Source organism: Balaenoptera ricei, chromosome 20 (assembly GCF_028023285.1).
Source record: "Balaenoptera ricei isolate mBalRic1 chromosome 20, mBalRic1.hap2, whole genome shotgun sequence".
Lineage (NCBI taxonomy): Eukaryota > Metazoa > Chordata > Mammalia > Artiodactyla > Balaenopteridae > Balaenoptera > Balaenoptera ricei.
Genome location: NC_082658.1, coordinates 2,148,418 through 2,173,921, shown reverse-complemented (window position 1 = coordinate 2,173,921; position 25,504 = coordinate 2,148,418). Strand labels below are relative to the sequence as shown.

General features: G+C 51.2%; 1 protein-coding gene across 4 annotated transcripts in view; it reads left to right on the top strand.

Moving 5' to 3' along the window:
- FAM20A (FAM20A golgi associated secretory pathway pseudokinase) overlaps window positions 1-23,656 on the top strand; it is a 46,911-nt gene extending 23,255 nt beyond the window's left edge. The window contains exons 2-12 of one of the 4 annotated variants that reach the window (XR_009499582.1): window positions 10,527-10,711; window positions 11,387-11,437; window positions 13,186-13,264; window positions 17,382-17,474; window positions 18,797-18,912; window positions 19,426-19,606; window positions 20,542-20,651; window positions 21,148-21,229; window positions 21,741-21,800; window positions 22,204-22,999; window positions 23,094-23,182. Coding sequence is in view for 1 of the 4 variants with exons in the window: in XM_059907512.1 (XP_059763495.1) it covers window positions 10,527-10,711; window positions 11,387-11,437; window positions 13,186-13,264; window positions 17,382-17,474; window positions 18,797-18,912; window positions 19,426-19,606; window positions 20,542-20,651; window positions 21,148-21,229; window positions 21,741-21,800; window positions 23,063-23,315 (1,210 nt within the window). In the remaining 3 variants the exon portion in view is untranslated. Of the gene's footprint in view, window positions 1-10,526; window positions 10,712-11,386; window positions 11,438-13,185; window positions 13,265-17,381; window positions 17,475-18,796; window positions 18,913-19,425; window positions 19,607-20,541; window positions 20,652-21,147; window positions 21,230-21,740; window positions 21,869-21,989; window positions 23,000-23,062 lie in introns of those variants that run through there. The other 3 variants (XR_009499583.1, XR_009499584.1, XM_059907512.1) reach the window with 3 other exon arrangements.
- Window positions 23,657-25,504: the final 1,848 nt, after the last annotated feature.

The window sequence follows — 25,504 nt, the reverse complement described above, 5'->3', positions numbered from 1 at the left end:
ATACAGCAAAGTGATTCAGTTACACACATATATATTCTTTTTCATATTCTTTTCCAGTGATTCAGTTACACACATATATATTCTTTTTCGTATTCTTTTCCATTATGGTTTAGCCCAGGATATGGAATATAGTTCCCTGAAGCCACAGGATTTTGATGGTGAGCCCACCAGTCTGCTGAGGTGTATTTGGGGAGAGTTGGCTGTTCCAGATAATTCTGTAGTGAGAACATGCAGCCTGCAGGGACCCGATGGTCTCAGAAATAAAGTCCATTCGAGTAATAAACAGAAAAACCATTTCCAGAAGCCCACGGCCTTCTTGGCCTCCATCACTTGTCCTCATTAGCTGTTGTGCTAATGTTCCCCTATCAAGTGTTGGCTAGGAGAAGCAAGGAGGTCCTTTACATAAAGCCCTGAGTTCCCTAAAGTTATGTGCCTGCCCGTGATATTCATACCAGGTATTCAGTCAAAAGCTCTGGGTTGTGAATTGTGTCATTGCCCATCTGAGGCAGGTCTACCACGAAGCTGATAAAGCTTCAGCCCAGGGCCTCTTGCTTCCCCTGTGGGTGCAGGAAGTTGTAAGTGGGATGAGTGGGGTGCTGACTAGGAAGAAGAGGCAGCTTCTACGTTAAGTATGAAATCTCAGGGAAAAGGGATCTAAATCCTCAGGGCACTAGTGATTTGTTGATATCTTTTCTCATTCCAAAGAAATAGTCACTCGCATGTCTAATTTTGTATTCACAGTTTTGTACTCTTTTTTTCCTAGAAGTGGTCCTCCAAATGTGTAAGCATCAGGTCCCACTGAACCCAGCTCCTTCTTATTCACAGGAGAAATAGGACAAAATGAAGGAAGGCTTTTCCAAACTCGTCACTGCCCAAACGAAGCAACTCTGGGAAAATGTTCTTTCTAAGACCAAGGTCAAGGCTAAGAATATTGAAACAGACCCGTGGATCAAACAGAGGCACAGATTGAGGTCGAAAGCCGAGTCCCTTAGAGGCTCACTGTCATGCTTTTATAATTTTCTTCATGGCAGAGTGCTTTTGGAAATTCATAAGATGAGTAAGATAATAAATAAGTCAATAAGTAACCTTATGAGTTCCCTTCTAACAGAGACAGAATTCTAGTGCAATTCCTGTGTTCAAGAGATTCTCGCTCCCCCCCCCCCCCCCGCCCCAAGTTTTGATACTAGTATTTTGGAGTCTGATGGAGTTTTTGCAGCAGGAAAATTGTTCAGGCATCTAAGAATCAGTTATTTATAGAACATTTCTTGCACGCAGAGCACTTTGTCAAATGCTAAGGAAGATGTAAAAATCTTAGGCAGGCTCCAGCCCTCGAGAGACGTAGAGCTTTGTTGGGAAGAAAACCCACATGGCTCTGAAATCTTTCACTGTCGCCCCATCTCCTTCCCGATGCTACAGCACAACGACCACTCAACTGAGTTTCCAAAAGAGGGAATTTTGCCCGAGTGCCTGACAGCCCCGCCTCCCTCCGGCTGCTCAGGATGCTGGGAGAAGATGGTCTGGGCTCTGTGAACCTCCGCAGATGATCTGTCCTAAGCCAGGTTGATGGGGTTCTGGGAGCCCCATCACACTTCTCCGCCAGGCGCGGCATCTCCCAGCCATGCTGGGAACGAACAGCTCTAAAAAACAAGCAGGGGGTCAGCCAATTAGAAAATAATTAATGGATTATCACCAGATTCCTCCCCAGGGGACCTCAGTGTGAGCCCTTAAAGCAGAGAGTATGTCATCTCTCATCACAGCTTCATAACGAGAGAATGTAGCAAAATATAAATTCTCAGGCATGCAGCTGAAATAGCTCTGCTTGCAAGGGCTTGGCATCGTTGCTTTTGGCAGGGAACGTGGGTCCAAATGCCAAAGAGAGACTAGTTATTTCAGCCGGAAAGGACAGAAATTAATTCCCAGGATCGGTTCAGTCTGCCCTGACTCAGGAGAACCAGGAAATTTACGAGGTGCTACGGTTAGAAAGAAGGAAGGACGGCAGGCAGGATTTCTGGAAACTTTAGCATTAGAGCAAACATACGCTATCCAAGAAGCATGCAAATCAGCTGCTCTTAGGTAAGCCTGTGATTCCCATTAATTGTCTTTCCAGAAAAATACAGAGGGTAGTTCTTACAGAGCTGCGCGCCCACTGTGGGTGAGATAAGGAGCACATTCACTGGTTCCCCAAACTTTATTGAGCACCTGTTGCATACAGCAAGAACAACAGAAGAGACGGGAGGTGTATACGGATTTGCAGGAGCGAGAGAGAAAGCTCACATCCAGGTGCAGAATTGGAAAAGCTTCAAAGAGGACGTTCCTTGGGAGTCGGACCCTGGAATCTGGAGATGAAAACGTGGAAGTCGGCATTCCCATGGGAGAAACAGCCCGAGGTGGGGAGGAAGGTCTGGGAGCCTTAAACATAGTGCTTAGGTAGGAAGGGAATGGCGGGGGAAGACTAGAAAGGGTCAGAGGGGCTCTTGGGGGATACCAGAATCAGGGCTTTGGACCAGATTTCACCGGCAGCAAGGACGTGGCGAAGGATTTTGCAGGAGGGAGACGCGTGCTTGGGGCTCTGATTTCCAGATAATTCGGCCGAGATCGGAGCCTGGAGAGACGGGGGGGGGGGGGGGAGACTTGAGTCCTGAACATCCGTTAAGAGGCCACTGCAGGCTCCAGGCGAGGCGTGCGGGCGGAGGTGGCCGGGCAGCAGGAGGCAAGGGAACACTGTAGAGGTTGCAGAGGCGAAACTGCGGGTTTGAGGAACGATTTGGGGGGGACAGGAGTCAGAGGTGCCCGCGCTTCGCAACCAGGTCACCTGAGCAGTGACTAGCTTGTTCCTGGAACTAATGGGGCCTCGACTGCCACTCCGGCCCCAGCCTCTCCGCTTTATGGGCCATCAGACAGTATTCTTGCGTATTTCTTTGCAGGGTCTGGTGCCAAAATTATCCCCAAAGGGCCTGACCCCGCCCCATGAGGAACCTCAATACAGTGGAGGCATCTACACCCTGAAACCAGGTGTGGGGAGGGGGTCTATCCTTCCCCTTGTCTTTCCTCCAGACCGGAAATCGAGAAACCGAGGAAGTTTTTCAGACCTGAAGCCGTGTGCTCAGCGACTGGGAGCGTGGGGCGGGGGAGGGTGGCGCCCAAGCCTCTGAGAACCTTCCAGGTCCTTCCTGAACCCTCTGAGTCACAGCAGCTGTCTCCCCTCCTTGCCAGCATCTGGCCCCTGAATACCACACCCCAGGGGCTCTGCCCTGAGGATCCCAGGAGGGACCAGAGTCCGGGATGGCGTCCTCCACGTGCTCTTGGCTCCCCACATCCCAGGAAGAGGACCCAGGCCCTCACTTAGCTGGGCGGCAGCAGCTGAGGTGCCCAGCTCCAGGCTTCCCACCCAGCCCCAGGCCAGACCTGCCTGAACAGTCAAAGGATGGAGAGAGCATTTTTCTCTAATGCCCCAAAGATAACTTGGCTACTGCTTCCTTAGCACAGCTGGAGACCACAGACGAGCCACAGTGGGATTCCCGGGTCCCTGGGATGATCTGTGACCTTGCAGACGTGCCAGGGCAGGCGAAGGGCAGTGTGTAGCGCAGCAGTAAGACAGAGGTCCTTCCCTTGCTTACAGGATGTTCCGAGGATTTTGCTATGGCTTGTGAAGCCGGTGGTTTCTAGTGACCCACTGCAAATATGATGATCTACCTGCTCTCTAGCAGTAATAATAGTTAAAAATGGCAACCATCCTTGGGCACCTGCTGAGTCATAGGGTAAACTCATTATAAATTTTGAAATGGAAAGTTGCCCTCTGAAAAGATGTGCCAATTATACTTTCATCAATAATGCAAGAAAGCATTATACTCGATGTGACTCAATAAGCCTGTTTAAACCCTTTTAAAGTTTCCATTTTAAAAGCATCTTATAATTGTAAAATTCATGTAGGTAACTACACAAGTTGGTCTACGTAGGAAAACTCTTAAAAAGAGCAATAAAGGGGGACTAGCCCTACCAGCTATTAAAGTGTTTTATGAAGTTTTTTAAAAGTTCAAACTATCATACCGGAGCATGGCTAGACAGAACATGAAACAGAACGGAGAGCCCAGAAATAGACCCAAAACTATAAATGGAAATTTATTGTGTGAAAAAAGATGACATTTTTAATCAGTGAGATTTTTAAAAATGGACTGTTTAATAAATGATTTTTAGAGAACTGGCTAGCTATCTAGCAGGGAAAAAGGTGCATACCATACTAAATATTTTTTACATACCTTTTACTAAATATTTAAATGGAAAAAAATGAAACCAGAAAATACTAGAAGGAACCATGATTTGCTTTGATTTGGCTTTGTATTCCTGTCACTTCAAAGTGAGACTGGCTTTTCCAAGTATAATGTAGAAGTCAGAGCCTGAATAAAAGGAGTGGTCATTTCAACCTTATAAAAATCAACATTTTTGCATGAAAAAAGATCATCCCAAATAAAGTCCAAAAATCGGGGTGGGGGAAATATTTGCAAATCATAGTAGGGAAAAAGAGCTGATTTTCTACATGTGCACAACCAATAAGAAAAAGATGAACAACCCAGCACAGACATGGGCAAAGGAAATAGAAATGACTCTTGAACACATGGAAAGATGCTCAGCTGCGTGGTCAGCACAGCTTAACTCCTAGCAAGATAGAGATGCACATTTAAAATACACGGAGATACCATTTTTCACCTATTAGGTTGACAAAGATCAAAAAGTGTCGTAACACTGTTGGCAAAGCTTCGTGAAAATAGTCTCAGACACTGCTCACCCTTTGAGGAGGGCAGCTTGGTAATTTCTGTAACAATGACAAATGTATTAATATCTACCTTTGACCCATCAATTACGTTTCTAGAATTTCACCGTACAGACGTCCTCCCGCACAAGGGAAACGTCACAGGTACAGGTTAGACTTCACAACATCGCTTGCAGTAACAAAAGATGTCAAACAACCTAGATTTTTACCAAGAAGGAATAAGGTGAATTCTGTGATTCCCAAACACTGGAATACTAGGCAGCCTTACAAAGGAATAAGGAGCGTTCTGGGTGCTGAATTGGAACAGTTGCCAAAACCTAGTGACGAGAGCAAAGCAAGTTTCAGGACAGCGTGGATTTTATGCTACAAAACCTATAAGGGTAAAAGGGGAGAGAAACGGGAAAAAACTGGCCACATCAGTTACCTCTGGAGATGGAAGTCGGTGAACGGGCAGACAGGGATGGAAGGGAGATTTTTGAAATTTAAAACTTTGAACCATGTAAGTATTTCCTATTCAAAACAATTTTTGTGGAAAACTCCAGTACTTCAGAGGGTAATGAGGAGAGTGGATTTTACTCCTCACCTTAAGGTCATGGGACTTGTAACTGAGGTTTTCTTTTTATGAATGAAAGCAACATCCCATCAATACTTTGTGCTTTATTTTTTGGTATCTACTTTATTTCTTCCTTTAAAAGTAAGGCTAGTTTAAAGACCAGGATTATCTTGGCTGATGCTCTACATAACAATCCCTCCCCCCATATATATAATATTTTTAAAATATAGTGATATTTACTTTTGCCACATTGAGCTGCGTTTTTAGAAATCTACTTTCTTTTTTTCCTTGGGTATAACAAACAGGTAAAAAAAAGCAGGTAATTTCTGTATTCGCCATATTTTTTTAATTTTTATTTTATATTGGGATATAGCCGATTAACAATGTTGTGTTAGTTTCAGGTGTACAGAGAAGTGATTCAGTTATACAGATACATATATCCATTCTTTGTCAGATTCTTTTCCCATTTAGATCCTTATTACAGAATATTGAGCAGAGTTCCCCGTGCTGTACAGTAGGTCCTTGTTGGTTATCTCTTTTACCATTGTTATGTTTGCAAGCACACAACCATAATCAGAGCACAAGCCAGTGTGCTGCAGAAGGGGCTCTCCTCTGGGGGCCAAAAAGCCCCGACCTGTCACATTTGCCAGTTTCCATGGTGTAAATTCTCCCACGACGGCAGATGTCAAGCTACCTGTCCAAGCCAGCTCCAGCACACCCCTGCTAGCTGTCCCCAAGGAACAAAGAGCACACAAACAATGTTTCTGATTAAAAAAAAAAAAGAAAGAAAGAAAAAAAATAGACAACTCTGAGCAGCTCTACCTTAACCATTAAAAAAACCCAAAAACAAGCAAACAAAAACCCAGTGGGAAGGACCCCGTGATGCCCTTTCTTTGTGCTTCCCCCCGGGCCCCGCCCAGGCTGTGACACTGGCCCTGGAAAGGGCAGAATCGCTAACCAGAGAGCTATGCATCCCCACCCAACAGTAAATATGAACGTTTTCAAGAACGAGTCGTCCTCCTGCGGAAGTTACACTCAATTTGCCACATTTGTTTTTCTCTTTGGAGGCTGGAGCCGCGACTGTTGGACTGTTGTTGTAGCTGGAACCCATCAGCTTGCAGCTCCACTTAAGAAAACTCCACCTCTTCCCCAGCCCTGCTCCCAAATCCCAGAATCATTGTTTCTCTTTCTGCTGCTCTAGCTCAGGGTGACTAACTCAGCTCAGGACTTTGCAGTTTTTCCATCAGACTCCCAGGGGAGTCGAGCAGTCCCAGCGTTTAAGCCTCAAAGTAGCCTTGGGAACTAGAGCCTGGCCCGGCTCTCTTTTAAAATAAAAATAAATGTGAATAAAGTAAGGAAGAGCTGGCCGGTGGCCTGCAGACCTAGTAAACTGCTAGGACTGAAGCAGTTTAACATGAGACACTTCGGATAATTATACCAGTAGTTCAAGCCTCCCCTCCACCCCCAGCTGGAAGGCTGCCTGCCCAGAGCTTGCTGTCTTGGGGGGACGTCCCAGCCATCTTTTCTCACCTCCTTTTGGAGAACAAAGATCTCCTACACTTCTAGTAAATTTCAAGTATACAGTACAGTGTGATTAACTAGAGTCGCCATCCTGTGTATTAGATCCCCAGGGGTTATTCATCCTGCACAACTGAAACTTTGCATCCTTTGATCAATATCCCCCCCCCCCCCCGTTTCCCCCGCCCTCCAGCCCCTGGCAACCACTGTTCTCCTCTCTGCTGCTATTAAATTTGACTTTTTCAGAGTCCACATAGAAGTGAGATCACTCAGTGTCTGTCTTTCTGTGTCTGGCTTATTTCACTCGGCTTAATGTTCTCCAGGTGCACTGATATTGTTGCAAAAGGCAGGATTTCCTTCTTTTTTAAAGCTGAATAATCTTCCGTTGTGTGTATATACCACATTTTCTTTATCCATTCATCCATCGACAGACATTTCGGTTCCTTCTGCTACCAGCCAGAGAAAACTCTCTGCTTTCAAGAGTCATGTAACTACATTAGGCCCTGCTGGATAATCTCCTCATCCCCGGTCAACTGTGCCAGGCAACATAGAATAATCCTGGGAGTGACAGGTCATCATGTTCACAGGTTCTAGAGATGAGGGCGTGGAACCTTGAAGGCCAGTTCTAGAATTCTGCCAACCACAACATCTCTATTTTCTCAGAGATATGTGATGTGGTTTCTCCACATTTATTCATTATTTGGCTACCTTAATAGAAAGAAAACATCTTGAATGGGGGTGGTAATTATCCTCTTCTGCTCTGCACTGGGCGATCCATGTTGGGCTCTTGCATTTCATTCTGGGTGTCAGAAATAAGAGGGAAGTGGAACTTCCTTGGTGGTCCAGGGGTTAAGAATCCGCCTTCCAATGCAGGGGACGCAGGTTCGATCCCTGGTCGGGGAACTAAGATCCCACATGCCGCGGGGCAACTAAGCCCGCACGCCGCAACTACTGAGCCCATGTGCTCTAGAGCCCATGTATCACAACTAGAGAGAAGCCCACGGGCCGCAACGAAAGATCCCGAGTGCCGAAAGGAAGACCCGATGCAGCCAAATAAATATTTAAAAAAAGAAAGAAAGAAAGAAGAGGGAAACAGATCCACATAACCAAAATCACAAATGGATTCACACCGTGTTCTGGGAAGGTGGTGAAGGGAATGCAGAAACTCAACCTGAAGATGGGAACTGAGGTCACGTGACATCCATCTTCAAATATTTACAAGGCTACAATGTAAGGAAGGAATTTGTTCTGCATAAATCCAGGGGATAGAGCCAGGACTCCTTGATGGAAGCTCTAGAAAGACTTTGGCCCGGTATTGTTGACTTGGTTATATTACTAGATACTTTATTCTTTGTTGTTGTTGTTTGTTTACTTTGATACTTTATTCTTAACAGATTCAGAATGATAAAAGAAAACTCTCAAAAGGGATAGCAGGGGCTTCCCTGGTGGCGCAGTGGTTGGGAATCTGCCTGCCAATGCAGGGGACAGGGTTCGAGCCCTGGTCTGGGAGGATCCCACGTGCCGCGGAGCGACTAGGCCCGTGAGCCACAACTACTGAGCCTGCGCGTCTGGAGCCTGTGCTCCGCAACAAGAGAGGCCGCGACAGTGAGAGGCCCGCGCGCCGCGATGAAGAGTGGCCCCCACTTGCCGCAACTAGAGAAAGCCCTCACACAGAAACGAAGACCCAACACAGCCATAAATAAATAAATAAATAAAAATTAAAAAAAAAAAAAAAAAGGGATAGCAAAAAATATTGAATGAGGGGTGGATTTTAATATGTTTGACATGGTATAAGGCGAAGGTCTCCAAAAGTAGGGGCACCCAGAGGCCACCAGGACCCTGGAGCAGGTACCAAGAAGGCTAGGACCAAGAGCCGCCAGACATCCCTCCTTCCACGTCAGTTTATAAAACTGAGCCTCTTCCTCAAGACAATTGACTCTCACCCAGGACAGCGTTATTATTTGACTGTATTCACACAGGGCGAGATGAGTGCAGAACAAAACAAAACAAAACAAAACTCCATTCCCTCCTGAGGGTCTGGACCCTTGGAGGTAAAGTCTGAGGTGACCAAGTGAAATTTTCTTGGAAAACTACTGTTTTCTATTAAAAATGATTGTTTCATTTTCCTCCCCATAACGTGTCTATATTTATTTTAATATAAAAGGAATTTTTAAAACTATTTACCAGTGAGAACATTTGACACGCCAAGAATATCGGCCGTGTTTGTTTTGTTATGTACCCCACCACAGATCTCAGAGGTAGGTATCACGGTTTGAGAAATATGGATGTATAGGGACACCCAAACCCTGCCCCATAATCCCACCTAGCCCGCCCCAGTCAGCTTCACCTCGCCAGATGACACGTGCCGACTCGCCTTGCTTTCCAGTCAGAAGACCTCCATCTTTTCACTCAGCCATCTATTTTCTCTATCCTTCCTCTCTAATCCTCAGATATACCTGTCCCTCGCCTGCCTCTCGTAATGTCCATGTTGTCCCCAGTCCAGGAGCACACCCCACGTCTCCCCTTCAATCCAAACACCACCCATGTGGATCCAGCTGAAGTCCACTTTCTCCCATCGGAGTCTTCCTCTGACTACTTCACCATATAATCGTCTTTCCCTTCCCCAAAATGTTAAGGCGTTTTTGTCTGAACACATGTCCAGCAGTTGATTACAACTGCCTTATATTTTGCTCTGATGATTTCACAGATGTACCGCTTGTCTCCCAGACTGGGCTCTGAGCCTCTGCATGGCAGTGGCATTGTTTTTCAGCTTTTTCTTTTTACCCTGGCAGAAAAGTGTCCTGAGCAGAACCAACAGTATATGGCTAATTAATTCTTCTTTTCTTTTTTAAAATTTTATTTATTTATTTATTTTTGGGTGTGTTGGGTCTTCGTTTCTGAGCGAGGGCTTTCTCTAGTTGCAGTGAGCGGGGGCCACTGTTCATCGCGGTGCGCGGGCCTCTCACTGTCGCGGCCTCTCTTGTTGCGGAGCACAGGCTCCAGACGCGCAGGCTCAGTAGTTGTGGCTCACGGGCCCAGTTGCTCCCCGGCATGTGGGATCTTCCCAGACCAGGGCTCGAACCCGTGTCCCCTGCATTGGCAGGCAGATTCTCAACCACTGCGCCACCAGGGAAGCCCAATTCTTCTTTTCTTATAGGACGTATTGATTAATCTCACTCAGCTTCCAGCTCTCCTTAACAATCCTGACCCTCATTCTTTTCATTCTCATCAATTACCTTCTCTCTCCTACCTCCTGACTCCTAAGGTCAGGAAATATTGGGAAATATAAAATACAGACTTTTTCATGGGAAAGTGCCGGAGGAGGCCCAGGATCACTCCCTGAGATCCCAGATTATACGAGGACCCTAATTTGCCTCTTAACCGTCTGCCGTTTTCCTTCACAGTATTCGTCATGGTCTGTGGTTAGGTATTTGTGGGTGTGTGTGTGGCACTGTGTAACTGTTTGCCTGTTTCGCTCACTGGATTGTAAACTCTCTGAGGGCAGGGAAGCCCTGTGGCCACTTTGTCCCCCATGGTACCCTAAGCACAGCATCAAGCCTCCTACATATCAGGTGCTTCATACTCTTGCCAAATGAATGAAAGAACGGAGAGTCCAGACAAGGTGCCTCGGCAGGTCTTTGCGCCCTTGTTCCGCCAGCTGAAGAAAAACTCTTCCTGCTCTTTCAGGCGACACAAGATATACAAGGAGCAGCTGAATCTCACTTCCCTGGATCCCCCGCTGCAGCTCCGCCTGGAGACCAGCTGGGTCCAGTTCCACCTGGGGATCAGCCGCCACGGCCTGTACTCCCGGTCCAGTCCTGTCGTCAGCAAACTTCTCCACGACATGAGGCACCTTCCCACCATCAGCGCTGGTGAGGGTCACAGGACCAGGCGGGATGGACTGACTCTCTCCCAGAGAGGCTGGGTAAACCCCAATCAGGCCAGGCTCCAGGGTGAAAGAGTAAAGGGTTGATTCTGACACCCAAGAGAGAAAGAAGAAGAAAAACACAGACAGTGATCTCTTTCCCTTTGAAAGAGATCTTACAACCGTGATCTCATCACAATCCCATAAGGGAGGCACAGGAGGTGTTCCGTAGCTTACAGAAAGGCGATGGCCACCACCGATCCAGTGCTCCTTTTGAATCTGGCGACTCCCTCTTACACAGTGATCTCGTGATGTAGACATTATCACTGCCGCTTTACAGATGGGAAAACTGAGGCTCGGACGGTTTAAAAGTGACCTGGCCGAGGACCCAGTGGTGGCCTGCTGCCTGAGGCCTCGAGCACTACGCCAGCCAAAGGGACACACTGAGGGATTTGCAGACACCAGCCAGCACCGGTTTCCCCACCAGCTGTTGCTGGAGCGTCCATGGAAGGGCTAGAGAGCATGGGGCCTGGATGCAGCAGGCTGGGAGGCTGCGGCCCCAAATGGGGCTCGGGGAGGTCCCCTATTGAATGCGCAAGGGCCCCAGGCTGCCTTCCAGGCTTCCCCCTCTGGTGTCTGAACCAGAGTCGAGGGTTCTCAGCGCCCTGCTCCTCCTTCACAGACTACAGTCAGGACGAGAAAGCCTTGCTTGGAGCCTGCGACTGCACCCAGAGTAAGTGGCCTGGCCCCACCCGCGGCCACCCCGGCCCGCCCCGGGCCCTGGCCCCGCCCCCGCCCCATCCCCGGCCCCGCCCCCGCCCCGGGCCCTGGCCGCGCGCCCGGCTACGCCACGCCCATGCCGTGGCCCCGCCCTATCCCCGGCCCGCCCCGGGCCCTGGCCCCGCCCCATCGCCAACCCCGCCCCGGCCCCTGGCCTCGTCCCCGCCCCCGGCCCTGGCCGCGTGCCCGGCTACGCCACGCCCATGCCGTGGCCCCGCCCCATCCCCGGCCCCACCCCACTCCCGGTCCCGCCCCAGGCCCTGGCCGCGCGCCCCAGTCACGCCACGCCCATGCCCTGGACCAATCGTGGCCCCGCCCCACCTCCATCCCCCTCCATCCCCTCACTGCCTTGTGAACCCCAGTACCTGGAAGCAACGTGGAGGTCCAGCTGTCCCCTCCATGGGGATCCGTCAGGAGCTGAGGCGCATGAGTCCCTCTGCCTCACCTCTGAGAACCTACATTTCTCCCCACCTCCCCGCACAAAAGAAACGGCATTTAAGAGGAGCTCTTGGGTAGGGCCTTGCTGGGCGGCATGCGGTCCTTGGCCCAGCATCTTCCGTACCATCCAGGAGCTTGTCAGAAATGCAGAATCTCAGTCCCCGCCCTGATTTTCTGAGTCAGAATCTGGATTTTCACAAAATCCTCAAGGAACTAGAGTACATTTTCAGATTTAAGAAGCAGTGGTGCAGGACGGTGGTTCTCAACCCGGCGGCAGAGTAGTCACCCAGGGAGCTTTAAAAATTGCTGCGTCTTGGTCCCCACCCCAGGGGTTTTGATTCGATTGCCAGGGGGAAGCCCAGGCATCAGCATTTTATATAAAAACGCTCCAGGTGATCCTCATGCAGCCAAGGTTGAGACCCCCTGGGGTAAATGATGAGTAGAACCAAAAAGATAGGCGTGAGATACACCACGGTCCCTGCCAGGGCGCTGTGACTTGGGTACAGGTGTGCCTGGACACTGAGGTCCCACCAGTCACTGCCGGCCACGAGGAGCCCCCTCCAGTGACCTCGATGAACTGAGCACACGTCAGAAATTTCCGTGTGTCACGACTTGTTAAAGACACAAGTTTGTAGGGCCTGGGGCTTCCGTTTTCTTTAGTTTCGCCCCTGCCATTTGCCACTTTTTAGAAGGCAAAGGTGAGGGAGGCATTATCCCGCCCCTCGCAGGGCTGACGGCAGGGCCGGGGCAGGGCCAGGCGAGTGCGGTGCCCAGGACACACATCAGGAGGCAGTACCCACTGTCAAGATCATGCACGTGCACCTCAGGTGTCACCAAGCCCCATCAGAGCCCAGGTGGCCAGTTTTACGTAGGAAGAGATATCAATAACCAAGTCTAATGCCATGTAACAGGGGGCATAATCAGAGTCTCTAAGGCACAGCTGAAGCAAAGAGGAAGGGGTCAGCTCTTCTTAGGAAAACATCCTTTGGGGTTTTCAGCGAGTGTCCCTCTGGGGAAAGCTGCACTGTCTTGCCCTTTCCCTGTAACAGCAGAGGAAGTTTTGTCTTGAGTCCCCGGACACACTCTCCACGGCCTGACCCGATGAACTGTACCCTGCTGGCTCTGAGAGCAAGTCCTGCCCTTTAGGGTCTCAAGGAAGAAGGGCGAGGAGAAGCAATGGGCTGGGTTTACTGAATGAGGAAATGATCACAGCCCGGAGCTTGGGCCCAGAAGCATCGCTAACTCCCCCTTCTCCCCAAACAGTCGTGAAGCCCAGTGGGGTCCACCTCAAACTGGTTCTGAGGTTCTCGGACTTCGGGAAGGCCATGTTCAAACCTATGAGGTAAGTGAGTGCTTCCCTCACCTCCATATGCACAGCTGTGGCAGCCCTGGGGGAGTTCTAGCCAAAAATGAATAAAAGTGGTCTAAAATCTTTAAGCCAAGCATTTATACACTCTCTTTGGGGCCATCTGCACAAGCATACAGCTGTTTTGGTGATAATGATTCAAAATAGTAAGAGCTGGGTCTTTGCTAGTATTTCTGCTACACACTTGACATGCATTGTGCCTTTGGATCATCAACTATCTTTTGAGTTGGGGACTGTTAATAATGTCCACTTTATGGATGAAGACACTGAGGCCGGGAGAGGCCAGCTCGCCCCAACCTCCCAGCTGCAAGCAGTGGAAGCAGGATTCAAACCAGGCAGCTGGACTTCCAGATTCACACTCTACCTCCAGAAATGAGCCTCGCTTTTTTTCCAGGGCTAGGACCCTCAAAAAGGTTAGAGATATCTACATAATAATACTTGTTTTGATTGAAAAACTAGACCATGAAGAAAGGCTCCCCTGAAGCCAATCACACTTTTTTTTTAATTTTATGTATTTATTTTTTATACAGCAGGTTCTTATTAGTTATCTATTTTATACATATTAGTGTATATATGTCAATCCCAATCTCCCAGTTCATCCCACCACCATCACCCCCCTCCCCGCTTTCCCCCCTTGGTGTCCATACGTTTGTTCTCTACAGCCAATCACACTTTTAAATTAATTTCTATTTTATTCATAACAACAGCAAATACATGCCTTTAAAATTTTGTAGTGTGTCTATGTGGGTGAAATAATATGTATTCAATCTATGGACAGAGCTTGGTGTGCGTATGGGTTCCTGGCCCCCAAAGGGTCTGCAGCAGAGGTTTGAGATTCCTGAATCAGGAATGGTTCCCTGGACACGACACGCCCAAGAGAAAATGGCCCAGGAGGGGTCCCGTTACCCAAGTCATGCTTTCTGCCAGAAGGCACGGTCTTCCGGTGGAATCCCATTCGGCTGACTTAGATTCCAAAACTTCCAACAACGGAGAGGCATATTGAAGGCCCTGTAGGTGGGTCTGATGGTCGAATGAGCACTAAATAAAGAGTCTTAGCTCTGATCCCTGCACTGCCCTAGCAAAAACCCTTATTAAGCACTAAGCACTTACATACTTAGGCATATAAAGTACTAAGGAGAGCTTTATAATACATCAGCTGTGCGTTGAATCACTTGGGAAGCCTTGAAAAACCCCGATGCCTGAATCCCACCCTCAGGGGGTCCAATAGGATTGGTCTGGGGGCCCCCTCTAATCCCAAGGCAAGGACAGTCTTGAAAACCACTGCCACACGAGGAGATCCTCCATTTTTCCATGTGAAAATCCAAAAATCTAGTTATTTGGTCAATTTAAATATATAACGATATATTGGGAGATTGGGATTGACATATATACACCAATATGTATAAAACAGATAACTAATAAGAACCTGCTGTATTAAAAAGAAATAAAATTCAAAAAAGAAAAGAAACGGAGTACTACAAAATAAATAAATAAATATATAATGATGTACATGAAACAAGGGAATGTCTGCCTGTATTTAATTTACCGATGAAGAAAAATCTCATCATATAAAACAATACCGAGATTTGGAAATATTGCTTCCCCCCCACCCCAGTCTCACATGTCACTCGTCCAAAATTTTTGACATTGGTCCTCAGCATCGCTGGAGTCGAGTTTGGGGTCAATGTTAAACCCATGTTAAATTCTGCCCTGTCACCACCAGCAGCCTGTTTTAACCAGTTCAGTCAGGTAATAAAAGCAGCATCTCAGCTGAATGAATCTGTCCCAAACAAAATAAAGAAATTGAGAGGGAGCCCTTGAATATGGAAAGACTCCCTTTTCTGAGGGACAGTTTGGGGTGGGGGGGTCTCATCTTATATTCAAGCCTATCAAGTACTAAAAAGAACTGTGTTCCTTTTAAAAGAGAGTGACAGCTTTGCGCACACAGGGCAATCAGCCCAGGTCCAGAAGCAGGCACAAGATTCTTGGGTGCCACTCGGCTGAACACAGAGCCACCGTCGTGTTTGGGCCACTGGAGAGTTTTAAATGATCGTTATGGTTAGTCGTGCATGTTTAATGTAGAGTCCTAACTGAGCATCAGTTAGAGAGGAAGCAGAAGGAACACTGATGTAGAAACACGAGACGTTAAAGAGAAGCGTCAAAATAATGATAAATCTTCAAATTCACCATTTATTGCCAGATCCACCAATTGCGTTCTCTGAGCAAAATTCATATGTGGCACATTAAGATGTCTGTAATTTTTTAAAACTGGAAGCTAATGGAAAGTGGATGAGCTCTATTTGGGGGAGGAAAAACTACTCACACTTGTAGTGTTTTATTTGCAAGAAAGCCCATGAAGTAACGGCCTGAAATCTCTTCTCTGCCTTGTCAATTATGAACAAAACGCAAAAAGTGCTCAACTGAACCAGCTGTCTCCCTGAGTATAATGCAAAAGCTTCCAACATTAGGTCACAAAAGCCATTTGATCTATGCTCACGCCATAACACAAAGTTTAATCTGCATTTTCTAAAATTTAGTCCCAAGCCAAAGTATCATTTTAAAATGTATTTCTTGAAAAAGCATGCATTTTTTTTCTACAAGTAAACAGCATTTATCCCTTTTTAAAAAAGGAAAGTAGAAATTTATCTTTGGGTAATACAAAGTATGACCACAAAGATTATACTTTTAATGTAATATAATTCAATAGATGCAATGAGAAATACATCTGTGCTTCTCAAGCTTTGGGAAGTACCGACGTAAAGGAGAAATGATTTTCAAATTTAAAATCATGCCTAAATATGCCATACAAAAGTGAAGAAATGATGGTTTAGAAAATTCTAAAGGGCATCCCAGAGATTGTGTATTCTCTCTTTTTTTTTAATTTTTATTTTTTCTTTACCTTTTTTTTTTTTTTTTTTTTTTCCTGGCCAGGGGTTAAACCCGTGGGTCGCAGCAGTGAAAGTGCCGAGTCCTAAACACTGGACCGCCAGGGAATTCCCAGACTGTGTATTCTTACATAGAGAATTCAGGAATGCAAACGAGCTGGGGACACACGGACAGTCCTTGCTGGCCTGGACATTCGGCCATGCTCTAAGCAGCCCTGGGTCAGGCCTGGGCTGTACTCTAAGTGTGGCGGCACCTTTTAAAGGAGAGTGCCCACTCCGAGCAGCCCCCTGCCGTGGTTTCCAGGACTGGCTGGTGTTTGGGACGAAGCGCCCGTCACTGTTTCCATTTCGGGCGCCGCGCACTTACAGCTCATTACACAACATTACGCTGATTTACATTCACGTTGCTTTCGCAGCCCTCGTGCAGCCCCGCACGGTGGATTATAAAATTATTCGAAGATCATCCTTCTTCCAAGGATTATCAGCACTGAGGCCAGTCAACCTGGGCCCAGCAGCCGGGATCCCCTTCATATTACTGGGAGGCACCTAAACGTACATAGCCAGCCGGCCCTTCATGACCAGGCAGGATGGTGCTTTGCAGGAATCTAGTAGGGATTCTTTACTGTATATAAGTACATATCCTCTGCATTAGCCTCCCTTCAATCTCTGGCAGGACCCGCTCTCACGACCCAGGTGAGGTGCCTCTGAGTAGACGGTCGATGCACAGACCCAGAACTTTTCGCTCTTCCGTGTCAGTCATGCTAAATCGCACCTGTAGGGCACTTTTCCTTTTATAAAGTTCTGTCTCGTGCCCCACCTCTCTTAATCCTTGGCCCCCGGGTGTACACAACCTCTGGTGTGTTAGCCAGTGCCCTGCCTTCTGTGTCTCTGCGGAAGAGTGGATTTCTTCCCTCCAACCACTGGGCTTTTCAGAGAATCAGCGGCCGTCACCAGAGCTGCTCGAGAAGGAGGCTTGGCACCGGGGGGCCTCCAGGATGGTCCGCGTCTTGCAAGAAGCCTCACTCCTCCCGCCTGTGGGTCTCCCCAGCCGAGGGAGCCACGGGCTGTTCCTGATGTGCTGTCCCATCATCCGTGCCTCCCTGAAAAGCATAAAGGCGTGTCTTCCTTTCTGTCTGGTCATGTGTGTCAGCTCTTTTCTCAGGCCCCCAGCTGAGGTCTGAGTCCAGGGCGTGATTCCTTCCTTCTAGACAGCTGCGAGATGAAGAGACGCCCGAGGACTTCTTCTACTTCATTGATTTTCAGAGACACAACGCTGAGATTGCAGCTTTCCACCTGGACAGGTAGGGTCTGGCCCCAGGGAGGCGGCGCTGACTGCAGAGGCCAATCCCCAGAGGGCGCCCCAGGGAGACACTGCCCCCCCCCCCGACTTCTTCCTGGCACTTCATCTTCTTCGTGGGTCCCAACACCTTCAAACCCAACACGACCCATCCAACCCCGTGGATCGAAAATCACAAGGCCTTTTTTGTTATTTATTTATTTTATTTATTTTTGGCTGTGTTGGGTCTTTGTTGCTGCGCGCGGGCTTTCTCTAGTTGCGGTGCGGGGGCCTCTCACTGCAGTGGCTTCTCTTGTTGCGGAGCACGGGCTCTAGGCTCACGGGCTTCAGTAGTTGTGACTCGTGGGCTCAGTAGTTGTGGCTCGTGGGCTCAGTAGTTGTGGCTCACGGGCTCAATAGTTGCAGCTCACGGGCTCTAGGGCGCGCAGGCTCAGTAGTTGTGGTTTACGGGCTTAGCTGCTCCACGGCATGTGGGACCTTCCCAGAGCAGGGATCGAACCCGTGTCCCCTGCATCGGCAGGCGGATTCTTCACCACTGCACCACCAGGGAAGCCCCACAAGCCCTTTTATTGTATGTAATGAAAAGAGTCACTTAGTAAGAAAACTAACCCTGCCAGACTGCCCAAGCTACACCTGAACCTGACGTTGTGATTTGGCTCTAGTTTCCTGCCCTGAAAGTGGGGAGAATGTGCCCACGGCCATTTCCCCAAAGGGTCTCAAGGTCACGATACTAAAAGGTGAGAGCACCTTCCTCAGTTTCCTAGCTCCCTCTGTTTGCCTGTCATTGCTACTAGAGGTGTGGTCTGGGGACCAGCAGCCTGGCCACCCCCTCGGAGCTCTTCAGAAATGCAGACTCTCAGCCTCACCCTGGACCCACTGACTCAGAGCTGCATCTGAACAAGATCGCGGGTGACTCATGTGCACATTGGAGCCTGAGAAGCACTGAGCTAGGACACAGCTTGGAGGGCGGAAGCTTTGCCCAGGAGGCCTCATGGGATAAGGATTCCTTTCCTACCCCATCTCCCAGCCCCTTAGATGCAGGCTTGCCCTCGGCACGGTCAGCTCTGCACTGCGGAGACCCCCGCCCTCGGCTGGGTGTGGTCAGAAGGCCAGTCCATTTCTTTCTCTTTTTTCTTTTTTTTTTTTTTTTGGATCCTGCCGCTTGGCTTGAGGGCAGGATCTTAGTTCCCCGACCAGGGATCGAAGCCGTGCCCTCTGCAGTGGAAACACGGAGTCCTAACCACTGGACCGCCAGGGAATTCGCAGCAGGTCCATTTCTAATGGGCGATCATTCCCCAGATCTGAACTGGGCTCCCCCTCTTTCAGGATTCTGGACTTCCGACGGGTACCACCGACCGTAGGGAGGCTAGTCAATGTCACCAAGGAAATCCTGGAGGTCACCAAGAATGAAATCCTGCAGAGTGTTTTCTTTATCTCTCCAGGTAGGCTTCTGGCCAAAGCAACACTCTGGGTCTAAGAATGTGGTTGGCCAGTGTGGTCTGACCTCCTGCTGGTGGCCCCATCCCCTATCAGGCGGCTACATGCTGCCATCAGACACTCGCACCCTGGGCCACCTGGGCGTCACACAAGGTGACGTGGGGATGGGAGACGGCTGGACATGAGACGCTCACCACCCTGGGCCCTGAACTCTGATGCTGGCCGCCCCCGAGTCAGATGCCACCCATCCGAACGAAGGCCGGGCTGGCCGCGTGGGCGCAATGCAGCGAGGCTGCCGCCACACTGTCTCTACTCTGAGACATTTGCGAGCTGGTCCCCAGGATGTTCAGTTTAACAGCATCCACAAGCCCCTACGTCGGGAAGAGGTCTGTTTTCTTCTTCCCCGGCCTTTTCCCCCCGAGCCGTGGGTTCTGGGTTTCCCTTCCCGCCTCATGGATTTCGTGGGGCAGGAGGACGGCGTGCGTCCTCCTCTTACTGAGCTCCTTCTCTGCCTCTAGCCAGCAACGTGTGTTTCTTCGCCAAGTGCCCGTACCTGTGCAAGACGGAGTACGCCGTGTGCGGCAACCCGCACCTGCTGGAGGGCTCGCTGTCCGCGTTCCTGCCGTCCCTCAACCTGGCCCCCCGGCTGTCCGTCCCCAGCCCCTGGATCCGCTCCTACTCGCTGGCGGGCAAAGAGGAGTGAGTGGGTCCCTGGACCAAGGACCTGCTCGCCTGGCTCGGGGAGCCCTGACGCTGCCTCGGTCCTCCTCTGCCTCGTCTCCCGTGGGGCCCGCTGTCCGTTCCGTCCCTTTACTTCACGCGTTTGGTTATAAAGAGCCCACTGCGTACCCAGCACTAGATGCTGGGGGAGACAGAAAGGACAGACCAGGGCTGTGCCTTCAAGAAGCTCTGCGGTCCAGCGGGGCGGCAGACGGTGGCCAGGCTGTGGGAACGCAGTACCCACCTGCTGTCCCGCAGAGATGCCCACGGGGAGGCCGCGGGAGGGACCGGGCCTGCTGAGCCCACGCCGTGAAGCCGAGACCTCACGGTTGCTCCCCAGGGCGTGGCACACTCCCGGGCACAGGGCAGGTCCTCAGTTAATACGAGGCGACTGAATGAATGGGCTCGTTGATCCAGACACCCCAACCGTGGTGGGAAGAGGAGTAACCGGGCCAGAATCTCTGGGGGACGTGACAGATCCTTAGGGACTCGTGAAGGCTGAGGAAGACCCCCCCCCCCAGACGAAAAGGGACCTGGGGGCACTCTAGGCGGAGGAGCCCATGTGGCAGAGAAATGGCAGAGGATGGCTGGCGGGGGCGCTGCGAGCAGCTTGGGAGAGCGGAGGGCCAGCGCCCGAGAGGCTGGGCGGGGGGCCGCAGAGGGAGCAGGTGCCCCCCTGGCACACGGGCAGTACAGCGCCCAGCCGGGCAGGCGCTCGGGAAACGCGCAGAGAACGGGCCCCAGCCGTTCTGGCCCAGCGAGTCCGCGGCTCCGGCGGGTCCTTGCCCAGGTCCTTGCCCAGCTCCTCCGGGGGGCGCCTGCCGCCAGCGGCCCGGGCAGGACCGGGGGGCCTGGATGCGGGCGCGGACGCCTTGCCGCCCGGCTTCTGCAGCCCAGGTCCTCTTCTCCCCCAGGTGGGAGGTCAACCCTCTTTACTGCGACACGGTGAAGCAGGTCTACCCGCACAGCAGCAGCGGCCGTCTCCTCAACATCATCGACATGGCCATCTTCGACTTCCTGACGGGTGGGTGCTGCCCGCGGGGCCCGGCCGGGCGGGGACCCTGGTGGCCTGGGCCACCGGCCTCAGTAACGTCGCGCCACCCACGGGCTCCAAGTGGTAGAGGCCCCGGGGACAGGAGCGCGCGGGCCGCCCTCGGGAGGGGACGTCACTGTGAGGGCGGGGACGCGGCTGCCCGAGAGGCCGGGCTCCGCTCCGGCCGGGGGGCTGCGGGGAGGCGCCCAGGGCAGGCGCGCCAGGAAGGCGGCCGTGCGCCCCGGGAGGCGGCCCGTGTGCTTCTGGAGCCCGGGCCGCGCCTGAGCGGGGGCGCCGGGGCAAAGCCCCCGACTGGCCAGCAGCTCACACCGGCTCTGCCCGCCTGCCGGGCTCCCTCCTGCTCCCTCCGCGATGCCACCGGCCACGCTGGGGGCGCCACAGCTGGCGGCCGGGCTCCGGCTCCGGCCTCCGTGCCCCGCGGGGCTCACGGGGCGGGAGCCCGCGCCCACGCCTCCCTCCTCCACAGGAAACATGGACCGGCACCACTACGAGACGTTCAGCAAATTTGGGGACGACGGCTTCCTGATTCACCTGGACAACGCCAGGGGGTGAGCGTGCCCACGGCCCTTCTCCGGCGGCGCCGCCGTGCAGCGGCCCAGGGGCGGCGGGCCCGAGCCAGGGCCTCCGCGGTCGCGTCCCGTCCGCTCCGGGCCCTGCGGGCCCCGCTTCCTCTGCTCTTGATCTCGGCTGAGCGCCGCCTGACTCTCCTCCAGCCTGAGCGCGCTAGGAAGCGGACCCACGTTTTCCGTAACTCACCCCACGCTCCCCTCCCGGAGACCCAGCGCGCGGCTCACCCTCGTGCTCGGCCTTGGCCTCTGCGGCCGGTGAATAAAGGAACGGACGGACGCTTGCTTTTGCCAGCTGTGGACGGAGGCTCTTGTGACCTGATGGAGGAGAAGGGCTGGAGAGGCAGCCGCCGTGACCCCTGGCATTTTACCCCAAGCTGGGATTCAGAAACGGCAGAGGGGGAGGCAGGAGGAAGCACTGAGGCGGGAGGTGGTGCCCGCCGCCCCCGCCGCCCCCGGCGCCCCCGTGAAAGCCTGTCTCTCCTCCCCGCAGGTTCGGACGGCACTCCCACGACGAAATCTCCATCCTCTCGCCGCTCTCGCAGTGCTGCCGGTGAGCTTTCCGTTCAGGGACGGGTCACAGCTGTGACACTTCGTCCTGCTTGCCACCAAGCTGCGCAGGTCTGCATCCGTTTTCACTGGCCGAGGATGCGGGTGGGTGGAATGACAGGCACGACCTCGTTCCTTATGCTACAACCACAGAACCGCCCCCAGCACTTCGCACACCCTCATCTCTCAGCAGATGACTTAGGATCTAATCTTTTAAAACCTCTCGGTCGCCCGCTTTAATAACACACTCAGATCATCACTCACTTTCCGAAGAGCCCCGCGGCCCCTGACAGGACTAACCAGAACTCTGCTGCGCCCCGCACTCACGTGAGCGCCTAACTGTGACTGCCTGATCGCCGGCCAAGCAAAATCAAAATCCTGACTGAAGTCCCATGAACTCATGTCAGGTTAGAGGAAGTACTCAGGCCCCTGCCTGGCCAACACTTCTCCAGAGAATCTCTGCCCTGCTTCTACACCTCTCCGGTGTTGCAGCCGAGCTGGTCAAGATGGCCCACCTGCACAGCTGCAGGGTCCGGAGCTAATTAGAAATATGTGGTCCACACGTAGCAGAATGGTCTCTATTTCCAGCTGGAAAACTCAGAGCAGAGCCTGAACTTCCTTTCTCCACTTCTTGGGGTAACTGACGTGTGCCTCCCTCCCTACCCCCTTCCTCTCCTCCCGAGTAGGAAAGGCAGGAGTTGTGTATGACGATGCGTGGACACCTAAGCTGCTTGCACATCTGAGTCCAAGTCACATTCCCACATAAAAAGAAATCAAACTCCTAAAGGCAAGGTTGGCCCTCCCCCACTTCCAGCCCTGATTTTAGAATCTGACACAGAGAAATCAGAATTACAAAGTCGAGCAGAAACAACTTGGAGCCCAGCGGTACCCGCGGCCTCTGAGACGGCACACATCACCATTTCACCTACTGGAAGCTTCTCTCGTTAGCTTTCAGTGTCCTTGAGAAGTCACTATTACATGGCACTTCCGTCCGGGTTCCCCGAGGAGCATCCGATGCTGTGGCGTCACAGCTGTTAGAGCACAGATGCTTGGCGGGGCGACTTGGCCAAGGACCGCGAAGTCCTAGCCGTCACCCTTCATCCACTCCCTTCTTACCGGGTTTGCACTAAAACGCGCCTGAGAAGACACTGGGGGCCAAGGCTGTCCAGACGTCAGCCCCCAGCACTGTCGGCGGGGAAGGAAGTAAGTTCGAGAAGTTTCTTTCTTTGCGTTTACTTACCTGGTCCCCTGACTTTGTCCTTCCAGAATAAAAAGGAAAACACTCTCGCACCTGCAGCTGCTGGCCCGAGCCGACTACAGACTCAGCGACGTAATGAGGGAGTCGCTGCTGCAAGACCAGCTCACCCCTGTGCTCACAGAGCCGCACCTCCTCGCCCTGGATCGCAGACTCCAGACTGTCCTCAGGACCGTGCGGGGCTGTATAGAGGCCCACGGAGAGCGCAGCGTCGTGGCCAACGGCCCCACGGGACAGTCGGCCCCCGACTCCGGCCCCAGCTAGGGGCTGGACGAGTCCAACCTCGGAAACTACGCCTGGAGCCCGCCGTGGACTCTGGGGTGTGGACCACAGTGTCCTCGCGGGCCCCGGCCAGGCTGGGGCCTGGGTCAGGAGCTCAGGAAGCAGGCAGGGCACTGGGATGATTCCCAAAGAGCAAAAGAAGTGGGACCCACTGCACTTTCCTCCTTGGAGCACTGCCCTGGCTCCTTCTCTCCCCAGAAGCTCTGCTTCAAGGCCACACACCACCTGCTGAGCCCACTGGGAACTCTGGACGCGGGACCGGCCTGGAAGCCTGGCTCCCAGGAGAGGGCATTAACTGTCACAAATAAAATGACGGGACATCAGGTGGACACGCCCAGGTCTTTATTAGATCTACACGGATAATTCCCGACCCAGATTAATAAACACCTGGCATCTCACGAGCAGACCAAAAAAAAAAAAACCTAAATATGGTAACTCTCCAACTGGTTCAAAGTAGTCTGCACACTTTCTATTCATATTCTAAGCACTGTGGCCCAGTCTGAACACAATAATCCCTACTGACTGGTCCTAAATTAATTTCTCAGAAGTGTTATTACAAGAGGTGAAAATAACATAGGGATTTGCTCAGAGTATCAGAAAAGGGATATTTCAATCCGAAGAGTAAACATCCATTGAAATAACATCAAGGCTGTCAAAGCTAGCATCCAGTAACAACAGAAGGCAAAACAAGGGTGGCCCTGAAGGTGGGACAGCAGAAGAATGGGTCCAGCAGGCACATGAGCCTGCACTGAGACAGCAGAACAGCCAGGGCCGACCAGGGCCCACCAGTGACAGCCCTCCTTCCCCTAAGATTCAGGAATTGTCCCCCACCCATCCCCAAGAGGAGCAAGGCTATCTGGAGAAGTCTGACATTCTGGGTGCCACTCCCCTCCACCGCTCACTCAGAAAGGACTAAGTCAAGTTTACTTTCCAAGCCTCCCTCAAAAGTGGGCATCTCAGGGGTTTCCTGTCTCTTCAGCCTCCTCCCTGCTGACCTGCTCGTGTCTGAATAGGAGGCTGTTTCTTATTCAACAATCCATGAAAACACACGGGATAGGTGTGTATTCACATTAATCACTCAGCAAGTAAAAACGGCTGATTTCATCAGCTCAGCTTTTCTGGTACAGGCCAGAGGCACAAATACCAGTACGAGTGGGGTGGGAAGAAGCTGTCGCTAAAGTGGGTATCGGGTCAAGATGCCTCTAGACGTCATCCAAGACCTCTGCCGTGTGCCCAGAGACAGAGGTTCCTCTGGCCCACCCTGGCTCCCCCCATTACTCGTACACTGCCCCGAACCTATGTCCCCATGATACTAACATCACTTCCATTCACGGAGCTCCTTCTCCATGTGCGAAAATCAAACGCAGGCTTCCAATCCTCCCCGACAGGCAGAATCCCTGACCCCCAGTGTACCTCCAAGAAAACTAAGGCTCAGGAAGGTTAACTAAAATCACGCAACTTAATGATTCAAAACTATCCCAAAGCGTTCTTTCCACTGTAACACAAAAACTCAACAGTAACTCACCCAATTTATGAAGTTGTATTCGTTGGCTTTAAAACAAAAATCAGTCTTTAATAGAGGAATCTTAATCCCAGAGCCTTGCGTTACTTTGGTGTCTCTACTGCCGCTCAGGGCCTCCCACTTCACAAACGGTTTCTTCTACTTCAAGCCTACATTTCCTTTTGGAGGGGGAGCCAGGTAATTACACACAGTGGGACGAGAGGAAAATATTCAGGCAAAGGTGTTCAAAGACTTGCACAAAGTGGTCTGAAATTCCAAACTGCAGAGCCTCAGGAAGGTAAGTCCAGTTCCACCTTAACCCAGCCTCTTCTGTGACAACGGACTAGTTTTCAGATGGCCTATAATAAAAATGCTGGCGTCCTTTACAGACTGAGAGTAACAGAACCGAGTTTGACCACAGTATGTCGCGTACCTAGATATCTCATTATTCACCCATCCATTACTTTTTCACTAATACCAAAATTAAGCCTCTACCATTTGTCAAAAATACCAGAAAGCAAAAGACCCCAGTCTTAGAACTATCAAGTTCTTCCAACACGTTCATTTTGGACCACTGTTCAATATTCCACGACATAAAAACTCTCCTGTCTCTATGTAAGAACTTTTCATGTTTAGTTTTAGCAAACTAAAAAATGAAAGGGAACGGACA